The 13,483-nt window shown below is 36.7% G+C and overlaps 1 protein-coding gene across 4 annotated transcripts; it reads right to left on the reverse strand.

Moving 5' to 3' along the window:
• Positions 1–333: 333 nt before the first annotated feature.
• On the reverse strand, positions 334–13,142 carry LOC114711257 (uncharacterized). 4 transcript variants are annotated; one of them, XM_028895623.1, is made up of 21 exons: positions 13,018–13,142; positions 12,784–12,872; positions 12,165–12,506; positions 11,429–11,750; positions 10,738–10,926; positions 10,487–10,570; positions 10,073–10,132; positions 9,421–9,465; positions 8,334–8,530; positions 7,278–7,754; positions 6,543–6,669; positions 6,259–6,456; positions 6,025–6,114; positions 5,487–5,549; positions 4,894–4,968; positions 4,752–4,802; positions 4,372–4,449; positions 2,106–2,240; positions 1,725–1,832; positions 914–979; positions 334–770 (listed from the first exon to the last, which is right to left on the reverse strand). In XM_028895623.1, the coding sequence occupies exons 4-21, from the start codon at positions 11,738–11,740 to the stop codon at positions 702–704; spliced, it is 2,424 nt and encodes an 807-aa protein (XP_028751456.1). In that variant the 5' UTR covers positions 11,741–11,750; positions 12,165–12,506; positions 12,784–12,872; positions 13,018–13,142; the 3' UTR covers positions 334–701. The 4 variants fall into 4 exon arrangements, with proteins under 4 accessions (XP_028751456.1, XP_028751457.1, XP_028751458.1 ...); XM_028895624.1 differs by lacking the exon at positions 12,165–12,506; XM_028895625.1 differs by lacking the exon at positions 13,018–13,142 and having other exon boundaries at positions 12,165–12,424; positions 12,784–12,991.
• Positions 13,143–13,483: the final 341 nt, after the last annotated feature.

A 13,483-nucleotide genomic window follows, 5' to 3' on the forward strand; every position in this document is an offset into this window, starting at 1 on the left:
ACTATTTCTACATAAGTTTGTGTTTCACAATGTGGGTTAATGAAATAACCTTTTGTTTTCCGCATAGCGAGTGACTCTTAAGACAATTACTATTTTCTAAACAGTTAGCCATTTTGTTTTGAATATTATATAAAATTTAAAGTGAACTTCACCATTTCTATTTTTATATTTTATGCTCATTAATGGAAGGCTTGGGGTCTTCAGTCGTCGGGCTTTTAAAGAGTTTGATATCTGGTGTTGGTGAGTCGGTAGGGGCTGGATTAGTGAAGAGATACTTGTTCTGCACAGAGATATTTGATACAAAATAAAATGAAAATTATAACCAAAAAATAATAAAAAGAAAATTTATAGGCACTACTTACATTTTGCATGATATGGTTCACAGCCTCTCATTATAGTGCTGGGAAAATTGTCATGTACATATGATGTAAACCCCTATAATAATTTATAGCTTTCATATATTATTTCACTAATTATTTACAGGTCCCGCGAAAAGCCAAAAATAGGAATACATTAAGGAGGAATGGGGAGACTTGGGGTGCATGTCAAATGGATATAATTTAAACCCAATCATAATTTCAAGAAAAATTATACAATGACTAGCTTACGTTTTTTTTTTTTTTTGGGTGAATGACTAGCTTACGTTTAATCTTAGCAGCAAGGCAGTACCACTCCAAGAAATTTTAGCTTGGCAGGCAGCCCTATTCCTTTTGGAAGAAAGAAAGAACAAGATCTGTATGGACAGAAAATAGCTGTGTATCCACGAAGAGCTGTTTGGCACAAGGAACAAATGCAGAAAATATATTCCAAATTAGTAGAATATCAGACAGATTTTGCAACTTAGCTCATATCACTGCTTACAAGAAGGGAATCTCTTTTCCACATAAGTAAAACACGAGCTCAGGAAACATACCTTCATGAAAGGCTGATCACGATATGCAAACGAATCAATGAAACTTTCCTTCAAAAGCAAGGATACCTGGAGCAGCAAGTTATTGGAAAAAGATCAAAATTAGTAATCATCACAGTATGCTCTTCATAAATGATGGCATGCCTCAATGCACAACTTTCGGATACAATTTCCCGTTTTATACGATCTAGTCTCTAATATTGCATTTATATATATTATATATATATGTGTGTGTATAGAGAGAGAGAGTTAGTGTGTGTCCCTTTTTTGGCTAACTGAACATGGCAACTTGCAGCAAGTTTATCTGCCTGTCATCCGTTACCCAAGGGAGACTGAAATAATGATTCAGACTTAGCATCAATAGCCTAATAAGCGGCGCACACCTTAAACTAATGCATTGTTAAGAGTCTTAGATATTCCAGGATTATGCATGTCAAATCACTAGATTCATTGGTTTTGTCAATAATTACCTGTAAGCAAAAATAAGGTTTTGCAGTGGTGTTACAGGACACATTTTAACTATAAAAGTCTTTGTTGTTCGTTTAAATAGATTGTACTTTACTTTCCAGACATGCTTAAAACAGCTAAAAGAAATGAGAATGAAAGATGGCCATAAAACAGCTAAATTACTTGCAAGCAAAAATAAGGTTTTGCAGTGGTGTTATAGGACACATTTTCACTATAAAAGACTTTGTTTAAATAGATTTTACTTTACTTTCCAGACATGCTTAAAACAGCTAAAAGAAATGAGAATGAAAGAAGGCCATCAAATCAATATGTCAAACTAGATTTAACTTGAGGAGAAAACACAGACCTTATCATCATTGGACTGTACATTAGTAATTGTGTGGGAACGAATGTTACAGCAAAGAGAATCCAAGTAAGATCTCAACACTGATAGGAAGCCCTTGGCAGCTTCAACCTGCAGGGAAATCATCACATAAGAATTTGATGACACGGTGACTAATAATATGAGAAAGACCATAACAACAAGGGAAAGTTCTTCACAAATTGAAATACCCTTAGAATTCTTCTGGAGATGTACAGCATAATGCAAAATTAAAAGGTCAAGAATGTAAATTGATTTTTAAATCGTTTAGCATATAATGGCATCACAACAAGACTGACATCCATAATATCGTTCAACATGCTCAAAAGTAGAAATGATCCAAGAGATCATTAGGAGAAAACACACCTGCACTTCGGTGCACTCATACATTGGCCTTTTTCTAGCCAAGTAACTTTCCCCTACAAGTTTTGCATGATGAGGACGTAGAGCAGAGACTAGTTCTTTTTGTCGGGGCAACAGCGGCATTGTTGATGACTTCACCTATTGGAACACAACAGCAGTAAGTCCAGAAACCACTTTGGTAGGCATTAAGCCGCATTCATTTTGGCTTACATGAGCCCAACGTCAGAATACTTTTATAATTACTCCTTTGTTTTTCTTCTATTTATTTTCCAAATACCAACTGAGATGAAACCACTGAGCTCACCAATGTTGATTTGGAAAAGAAGAATAAAAGCAGCATAGTTCTGACATCAAACACCCCAGTTACAGTTTCGACATCAGGCCTCATTGTGACGTTAGTTAAGCTTGACAAGGTTAAAAAACATTAAGCATTGGCAGGTTTGGTAAACAGCTCAAATGCTTCAATTTACTCAACTTAATATTTGGTGCCTCAGAGAGAGTTTGCTTTTATCACTACCTATTTTCATTTCGGCTGAAAACCAAAAGCAGACATGAAAAGTTGTTCATATAACTAATAACATTTTTCTTGGAAAATTAAGTTCACATCTCCAAGAATTTTAAGAACAATAAATTGGCATTTTCTTGGTTCTTAAACAAAAATGCGGAATTTTGCAATCGTGTTGATTCTCTGAATTCCCCGTTTCATTTTCCCATTTATCTTTCATAATCAACTTTTCTTCTGCTGCCAAGCAGTTTTTTCCCTCCTCTTGTTCATCTTGTATTGTATTGCTGAACCTGTTATTTTGGCCAGTGCGCATGCACTCATCTTAGCAGCCATGAAAGTTTCATTTCTCTTATGTTCTGTGACTGGTATGGAGGGGCAACATACAGCCATTGATAGACTGCCAATTTAAAATGGCAACAAGGTTCTCAAGGCGACAAAGTTCAAGTGGATTAAGACTTTGAACCATGGAAGTCCATATTCAGATAAAAATTGTACTTTTGAGTATTAATTGGAGAATGGTATTGATAAAAATGAAGAGGGGCAAATTGATTGTCACTAAAAATGAAGACATCCAGATTTTAATGAATAAAGAAATTCTAAATTGAAAAATACCCTGAAGATATTAAACAAGAAAATTTCTTGAAAATAAAATGCCCCGTGGTAATTTTTATAATCCCTAGTCAGGTTTTTATGATCTCTGTCTCATGTTGATGTTTGGGTTTCTTGGGTTAAATATTTAGCACAAGGAAAAGCCTATTTCTTAGAGCAATAGGAAGTTATCCCTAACCCTTGCAGCATATGTAGCAGTATTTATAATCAGCAATCCGTATTCTGGAGAATTTCAGAAGCTATAAATATTGTGTTATCAGCACTGTGTAATTATATTATTGTTCCACAGTACTACCGTGTGATGACAAGGCCATCTTCCATTTACCAAGTCCTAATATGATTCAGTTTCAAACCTTACCCAGCTCACTTTTCTTTGTCAGGGATGGGCCCCATAAACATTGGGCCAGGGCTGAATTCTCATGGGATTTGTGAGATGTGATTGAGAGTAAGAGAGTGATGCATATAGTGTTTTGGGTCAGAATAGGGTAAAAAATCAGGAAGTGAATTAGAAGACCAGCCTCTTGAATGCTAGTGTATGTCTTCCGTTATTTTCTATGTAGACATCCCATCTGGTTAGACTTGCGTTCTGTCAAATCTGATAGGCCCCATAACCAACGGGCCAAGGATGAAATCTTGTGGGGTGTGTGATGTGTTAGTGAGAGAAGAAGCAAGGCACCAAGGAATATATCTTGGGTGATTGGATCAGTGAGAGGCGACGCATACATGAGTGATGTTTGAGACGTTCCTCAAATACCAGAGGAAGGTGTTCTATGTATGTGTTTATCTCCAGAACCGTAGCCTATCTTGCTAAGGCTTACACTCTGGCAAGATTATAATCTGATTAGGAAGAATTTTTGTGTAATTCCATTAGCCAGAGACCACGCAGTGGATCTAATTTAAACTCCAAAGTAAATTTGTCTTTTAGTTAGCCGCAAAATTATTTTCTACGGCACTGGTGTTCATCAGCAGTACAAATTTTCCAAAACATTGCACAAGAATAAGGTGAGAAATTGAAATAGAGAATGATGCATAGAATAATGATTCAATTTGTGTGGACACAAACCTTTAGAACCGTAGAAAAGGAGAAGTCATGCACATTGAATGATAAACTGAGGGGAAAAGACAAAACGAATTTTAGCAGAAAGAGATACAAACCTGGTTTCTGTTGGCATCAACCAGCACAACATTGGTTAACTTTGACTGTAATTCGTTTGTCTTGTGCTTGACACCAACCTAGAAAATTAATACGTCAGCCAGTCATGTCAGAAGTGCATGCCATCAACAGAAATAACCAAGACACGAAAAGGTCAAAACCAAATTGAAAGGCACATCTTCTATTGGCGAGCCTATCTTCTCAAATCTCAACTATATTTTCCATGTATGAAAAGTATTACAAACAAGTTTTGCAAGCTCTAGAAAGACATATCCAGTACAGAACGTATACAAGGGCAAGCACAGAGTACGCATACCCAAATGCAAAACAGCCTATGACCTGACTTCAAGTCAAATAGTAACAGGAAGAATAGGATACTCACTACATAGGGGACAGGTGCGTCCAAAAACTCCAGCATATCATTTGGTAAAACCTGGCAGGTCAAGCATGGATCAAATGTCAGCAGATAGGTAGAAGAATGATACTGTGGATTAATAACTATTTGCTTGAGAGAGAAATCAAACCGGCATCAGTAGGCTTTGCCATTGGTAGGGGCGGATTAGAGGGATAACTGATAAGACTGAAGCAGATAAGATGCCCTGATCGTCAAAGAAAACTAAAGTTATAAATAAACAAACCAACAGCTGCAAATTTATACCTATCAAGTAGTTCATACATGATTGAATTTGGATGTCAGTTTATTGCAAATCACAATTAAGTATCAAACACAATTGTCAATAATATTCAAATAAGGAATACCTTAGCCACACTTTATTCAGTTCAAATATTAGTAACTCGTGAAACTAGAGGATGCGAATGCAAACAACTAACGTGTTTTGGTGAAGCTAATGGATGCAAATGCAAGCAACTAACGCGTTTTATGCTTAGGAATAGGCAACAACCGTAATAGGAATGAGCACATCGACCAGTAAAGAAAAGACACCCCATAGCAAATGTAAATACCAAGAAGACAGGAACCTATCAATAGAGGAATAACAAACCTTCCCAAGGGAAAATCCTAGATAATGCATCGAGATAAACAACAGAGAAGTAACAGTTAAAAAAGGTACATCATCGTATTCAAAACACTGTTAATAAGGGCAAAAACTAAACATACCAAGTTAGAGCAGACAACTACTATCTGCTTCTCCAACAGAGCTCCGGCAAAAAATGCTAAAACCTGCAGCATGGAGAGGCAATCAATTGAACCAACATGAAGTTGTAAAACTTCCAGACAAGCAATGCAATACTGTTATACTCAGATCATTAATGAAGACTGCCATGTAACTTCTCTCTCTAATTTGGCTTTGGCTACAGGGTAAGGGAACAAATTGATTATTTGTATACAATTTTCACTTTGAAGGTGAAAACCACATCAATTAATAAAGTGATATTTTTACAATCAAATAGATGCTGGTTTTGAACAATATGACCAACGTATGACATTTCAATCCCCCTGCTCTCTCCCCCTCCCCCTCTCTGATTTTGTCCCGTTAAAAAGCATGATCTAATGATCACCACAGAAATACAACATCAAAAAATAATTCACCCGTTCTAACTCACTGGATATAGGAAAAGTAAAATGAATGTCTGGGAAAAAGCATAATAAAGAACTGCAATGCCATAGAAACCTAAGATTGGGACATAAAATTTACATTTTCAAGTTTTAAGGTACCACATATGCAAGCTACAGCCCATATAGATAATGCAGTTGCCTCCTCCTCTGCAAGAAGTGCGTTTTGCGCCTGACAAAAAGAAATGAGTGCAATGTTTTAGAACAAGCATATGCCTATTGAACATGGCACTACCTAAAGGACATATAACTCCTTCATCTAAAGAGGAATGAAAGCAAATGTTCACTCAAAGTCAAATATATCACGACAACATACCTCAGCCCATTCCAGACCTGTTTTAAAAGATTTCAAATCAAAAGTTGAACCAGCCAGCCGAAGAACAGTCTCATCTTGTCTATGATATTCCAGGGGATGTAGGTGCTCCATTGGATGAAACCTAAGTGATGAGCCCCTCGCAGGGCAACCTAATCGATAATACTCGCTTATAATCTGTAATGGTCCATTGTTATTTTCCTGGTAATCAGAACAAGGTAATCAGCAATAAGATATTAGAACAATAAAAAAAAATCAAAAGGCAAAAAAAATAAATAACTGCAAACCTTAGCCCATTCAAGAATATCTAGAAGATCATTTAAATCTTCTTGCCCAGAAATAGAAGCCTCTTCTGTCTCAGTATCATCAATATCACTCCTAAAATTTCTGTCTTCACAAGGTGAACCTTGGAAACTACAAAAAGCAGAGAACATAGAAAAGCTTCATCACTAAAAAGAATGAGAAATAATCTAATAAATGACACAGAATAAAGGGAAGCAAGCAACTGCCACACATCTGTAATAGAAGGAACAAACAGAAACAATGGGCTGCGTTTGTTAGCAATGGATACAATTCATTTACTCACTGTGTGAGTTATGTCAATCACCAGGGCTAATACATCACCAAGTTTCTGCACCATTGAAAACTAGTTCTTCAAAACCTTATCATGAATCCCTCTGATTAAAGGGGGGGGGGAAGATAAATGTTCTGGATTTTTTTCAAAATAAAACACTTTACCCCACAATTATCAAAATGTTGGGAGATAATAAGGTTTTCTAACGCAGAATACAACTTACAAAACAAGGAAAGCGACACCCCGCCATGCAGGATATGTTAGCATATTAGCAAAAGAAGAGTTCATAGTTATAACCAATATTTAGCTTTTAATAACTAACTACTACTAACTACTAGTATAACTAAAAACTGTAAAGGAAGTCCGGATTTCTTTTGCTGTTTGATATCATAATGCCATCATCATACAAATACTAATCAAAGACCTGGACAGTCATGATGATATATACCTGCAGGAAGATTCAGAGCTTTCATACTGGCTATAGCGCAATAGCGGCAGAATAGCATTTGGGAAGCGCTTATCTTCTGATTGCTTGTTTGCTGCATAGGTGTCTCCATATAAATCACTATCCTCAGAACTCATAGTGCCAGGTTCACCTTTGGTAGTTGTCTGTTCAGATTCAGAATCAACTGGTACAACAATTTCATCACCAGCATTCTCCTTCAATTTCGGCAATTTTCCATTAGCCATTTGGTGCTCTGAGTGATTATCATCACCCACAACGCTTTCAGGAATGGAATTTCCTGAGCTTGAGTCTGGGATTATCACCATTTCATCAGCTCTGTCTTCTGTTGGTCTAGTATCCACCAAGACGCTCTCAGGATTGTCCTCTGGGGGTTCCTCCTCATGGTTACCTTCAACGAATTCTAAATTTAAATCTCCAATACTTTTTGTCAACCGCTCTAGCCTTTCTTGGGTGAAGATGCTACAGAGATATTAGCACAAACGAGTCAAATCATACATATAAAATTAAAAATAAATATTTATAAGCATCACACAGCACAACAATGAGTACATGATCATGAAGCAAGCAATATGAGCCAACTGCCAAAAAATTTAAAGGGAAAAATTTTCTAAGTTATAACTCGTTCATAAAGGGCCCAATCTTCCAATCTATATATAAAAAAACTACTAGAAAATATAAGTACTATGATTTGATGAGACTTGACAATAATAACTTATTTCCTCAAACAGAAATATGGGCATATATAACGTCTTCAGTAACAATAATTCCTTGAAACCATAGTTTCACAAAATATAGGAAATACTAACGTGAAGTTTAAGAAATTACGAGGAAGTAATCCAGTGAAACCCCCTCTCAATCAGAATAAACTCCTTTACACATTATTTCAGTATTTCATAGAGCATGAAGTGTCTACAAAAGAGATTTGACAGTTAACAGATCCATCTTCTCCAAAAGTAATACATTGAAAGCATGATAGAAGTGCAAATATTTTCTGCATGCACCCTACTTCTCATCAGTTAACTCCGTATAAACACTCACCTATTTAATACACCAAAGTGCAATTCAAAAAATGGGACCCTTGAAAGAATGCAATAACATCTCTGTGTGGTTAATATATGACGTCTCAAAGATGATGGTGGCTGCTTATCGGAAATCAGGGAGAGCAATCCCGAGGGCTTTTGTACTAATTCTTCAACCAAGACACAGCACCCATAAAGTGTTGAATTATCAGCACCCTGTTGGGGGGAAAAAGAAGACGTTATAAGTACAAACAAGTGCCAAGACAGGATTAAAAAATGTCTGGAAGCCAGGAGCAATGTAATGGACCAGCTTTTATTGTCTCAACAATATTTGATCCGTTTATCTTAAGGTAGCTAAATTTTTCTGTTCATCTCCCAACACAGGCAGGGACTGGAACAATCACTTTTTAGGTACTCACCAGACAAGTTACTTATTTGACAGTGTCTTCATTAGGTAAAAGTTCAGAATGACATGAGAGCAAATTGAGCCATCATATAAAACTCATTCCTTTAACTGTAACCAAAATTTAATGGTATAAACTGACAATCTTTTTTTATCTTCTATCAAGGTTTTGAAGTTTCAGCCCTAGAACAGACAATCAAGTAAATGAAATATTTTCAAACAGCAACAATCTAACAATTTGACTTAGTTTTTAGAGCTTCAAAAGAATTACTGAAAAGAGCTTTTTGCATCACATAACATAGGTAAACCACAAACATAACCTAAATACTGACCAAGGTACATAATCAGAAGTACATCCAAAGCAAGAACCCAAACTAACACCAGTCTAACTAAAAGACACTTCACTTATGTTAGTTTCCCATGGTCAAATAGTAAACCTAAGACAATTTGAGATTATAAAATTAAACCTCCATAGATGTCTACATAGTAAACAAGTGACTCCTATTTTAGACAGAAAAAGTATTGGTAAGCAAGGCACATAGTCTAATTTGCAAAATGGAGGCAATGAATTGTCAGACCAGCTGCCTCCTTTCATTAGTCCAGAACACAAACTAAATATACACCATGCCTAATCAAGAATATCCATAGAAGAAATGCAAAAGCATGGCGGACATGGAGTAAAAGATAAGATTGATGCACCTACCTGTAGCCTGAATACAAATGACAGATCACTTTGTTTAAGGTGTTCCTGTAGAAAACAAACCACACCTCAGGGAATCAGGATTTAACAGATTACAATATTTCCAGCAAGGCGAAATAGAATGGTTGCACAGCAGTTAGAAGTCAATCAAGATCTAATTATTAGGCTTTGACATAGTTAATATGGGAAAAGAAGAACAACCCCAAACTGTTTGATATATGCTAATGCCAACAGCTAAAGCCTGAGAAAGACAAACTCTCAATTGATAGGAAGTATAAAATGGTTGGGGAATCATGATCCTGAAACGAATTGCCAGCTTGAGAATCCACGAAAAGCAAGGATCAGAATGACAAAGTTATGATTGACTGTGACATAAATTTCAAATAACCAGAACATGGCACCTTATGTGAAAATATGTTCCAAAGAGAAGAATTCTGGAGGATACAAAATTCTTTTAGAATTACAGGGTTCCAACTCTCTTTACCGAGGAGTTCGACAGTGAAATCGGATTAGCAAGGATGGATATCACAATTCATCACTTAGTTAAGAGGCAAAAGGAATAAATACGATCATGCATCAATCCAATATGAACCAAAAAAAAAAGTCCTACAAAGTAATAAGTAGAATCAGTGGGAGCACAAAGTAGCTAAGCTACCTGCCCAAGAAGAATTTCGTTCAACTCACTCATGGAAGGGGTTCTCTCGACAGCACGAACCTACAATTACATCCAGGAAAAATTAAGACCTCAGCAAAAGCTTTCTAGATATGCAGAAATAAATAAATACAAGAACAGATAACTTTGAGACTCCTCACATATATCAAGTCATGAACTACCATTTGCGGCAAATAATTGAATGAGTAAAACCTTGTAATTAATTAGTTTAACAGTGGATGCGCACTCTGACTTAATAGGCACATTTAAATTAGTTTAACAGATGATGTTCAACAATATCAACCTCCCTAGAAACAAAATTTCCCTCTAAAAATTGATTTTTTAATGGTTTTTAACAACCACAAACACTCAGATATACTACAAATATATACAGGTAGATTCAAGCATACTCCTGACCTCGAGGCCTCCAGGAAAGCAGAAGGAGACGAGATCCTTGTATTTAAGAGGCAGATGTTTTTCTGGAGGGTAAACAAACAAGACCTGAAAAAAGTCCAAACATGCAGCGTTCATGATATGACAATTTTAACCAAATTAATTAAAAAAGTGAATAAAAATAATAGCAATCATTACAATAAAACTGTAATAATAATGGTAATAGTACTGGTAGTTTTGATAATAAACTAAGATCTGTTAAGAAGTCTAAGAACCTGTGGCTCAAAACTGGGTTCTACGCGGGACTGATTCTGATGGCCAAGTGAACTTCTAAATTTACCAGAACCTTCAGATTTTCTTTCAACATATTGCCTCTGCAGTGCCTGAATGTCACAATTAGGATGAAGTCCCACAACCACCATGCTTTCAAACAGCCGTGTCGGCTCCTTCCAAGACCTATGGTCCTGCGCACTCAATCAAGAGCATCTATGAGAAAAATGTATTGACAACACAGTTTCATGAGTTTTTGTCATTAGACAAGAAGGTTGTGTAATGCCTAAAACTGAGAATGCTGTGAACCTTGAAGTAAGACCGCAGAAAAACTTGAACCAAACAGAAATAGCAGCAGATTCAACTAATAGATATTAGAACCAAACAACAAAGAGATAAACCAGAAAGAGGTATAAGCTGAAAACCTGGAAGTAAAAAGCAGCCTATGTAGTCTTTGTAATTTGCATGAAATGCAGCTTAAATACAAGGGATTGGACCAAAAAAGAAATAGCAGCAGATCCAAAAATATAACATATTTTAGAAACGAACAATCAAGAAGGAAACAAGACCGGGGCGCACACAATTCCAGAAGCAGCAGACCCCATAATGACAAACAGCGCAGGTGTTCATTCTAGTTTGGAAGAGAACAAGTAGAATGAACATATAATTTTGGTGTATCTTAGAAAAATATTTTACCAAGTACTGCAACTGAAAGTTTTCTGCCCATTGTCGCTTCTGACTTGTTAGGACTTCAGGATTGTAATTTGCAACTTTAACATCAGAAGTGCGTGAGAAGCCTTTTATTAATTTTGAAACATGATTCTGGAACCTTTGAAGATTGCCACTACTATGATCATCTTTAGATGAAAATATTACAGATGGCCTTGGCGAATTAACAACAGTTGCAGCAGCAGCAACGGCTCTTGCCACATCCTCTGTTGTCTGCATAAAAAATGAAGAAGCCCAACTGGGACTGCCTGAATCTTCATCCTTTGCCATTCCAGACATTTGTACCTACCTAAACATAATGAAATTGAACTCAGATAAACAAGATTATCGTCAAAGCAACATTTCAAAGAAGGCAACAGCAAGAATTACAGCTAACTGACATATCAAGTCTATCATGAATGTCTATAACAATCAAATACATCAAAGTTAGGGCAGGCCATAAGCACGGCTACCAACAAGACCACAGATCATCCACTGAAGACTCAGAAATTCATTATTCGCGCACAAACAAGTCATTTAGTGCTAAAACTTCAAATTTATGTTATTAATGTACTCTTGAAGACTGGAGGTTTCATTCATTGTAACCGCCCTAGTTATCATCCGTCCAAGCTACTTCAAGAGGTACTGAGGCCATATGAACTTTAAGTATTTGATAAATTAGAAAGAAAAGAGAAAAATGGGAGGGGCAAAAAGAAGCTAATACTTGGTCGGAGATCCCATCACTTCTAACTCCCCTTTTCTCCTTAGACTTTCTTCCAGAAAAAACCGTAAATCTGCAAGCGCTTCCACATACAACTCATGATAAACAAAGAAGCACAAGTAAATTTTCTTTTTTAGCTCAAAAATACAATTTCCGATGCCAAGCTTTCTTCATAGGATGCGTCACTCAGCCATCTTCTGTTCATTTTTTACTCTCTTCTGCGCTAGCTCCGACGGAGGGGGGAAACAAAAGAAAAGAAAAGCCTGAAGACAAGATGCAACAATCTCAAGACCTATAAACAGCACAAAAACATGTAATCAAAGCATCCCACACTGACGTCCCAAACTGCATAAAAGTATCCAAAACAAAAGAAAAAAGGGGGGAATTAATAAAGAAGAAAGTGCCCCACAAAAACGTAAAGAAGTGGAAATTTTAAAGTAAGGTAGAGGACGGAACTTGGAAAATCATCTCTTCAAGAATGAAACATGAGCACAAGTGAGAGAAAATTTTGCATCTCCCGCATACATCAGCAGGAATAAGAACAGCCAAAATTCAAAGGGGAAAGGGAGGAGTGAAAAACAAAAAAGCAAAAACAAAAAACATATGAAATAGACAAGCTCACCTCGCGAAAGCCGGATAAGGAAATGAAAGCAGGTATTAGACAGAGAAGGAAAGAGTTGAGGCGGCCATTATAGAGCTCTGGGCTTCAACCTTTGAGGAAGGTAAAAGGGAAGGAATTAAATCTTAATTAATTGATCAACTTCAGGTAATTTTCGGGCAAAGAAAAAGGGTATTTTTTTTAATTTAACAATTAAAAAAAAGGGGGGGTGAGACGGAAGCAAATGGTTGAGATTACGAGTTAGAAGCGAAGCTAGAAGCCTCGTGCGCGTCGAAAGGAAGCGATGCGGCCATGGAAGGAACAAGACATTTTTGCGAAAGGAAAGCTGCAGGCTGCACAACACAACAAGGGACGTCAGTTTCTTTCTACGCCTTGTTTGGTTGGTGTCGTTTCTGTCCACTCTCTCGCTGTTCAACTCCATTGTGTTTGGCAACAACCGCATCCTATGCATTTTCCTTCTTCTTTTTTCTTTTTTTAATATTTAATAATTGGCAATTTTATTTAATGATATCATCTGGTCGAAAAGGCGGAAACGACGCCGTTGGATGATGGGCAGGGATCATGGCCCCTTATGACAGTGGCGTGGAAAAGCACGCACTCTGGCGGTGTAATTAGCGTGAAACTGGAAAAAAGTTGTAATTATCGATTAATTAATTAATTATTAATGGGGAAAATTTTGGAGAATTAGGTCAATGTCACTGGG

Source organism: Neltuma alba, unplaced genomic scaffold (assembly GCF_004799145.2).
Source record: "Neltuma alba isolate B1F8T4 unplaced genomic scaffold, ASM479914v2 tig00011287_pilon, whole genome shotgun sequence".
Taxonomy (NCBI): domain Eukaryota; kingdom Viridiplantae; phylum Streptophyta; class Magnoliopsida; order Fabales; family Fabaceae; genus Neltuma; species Neltuma alba.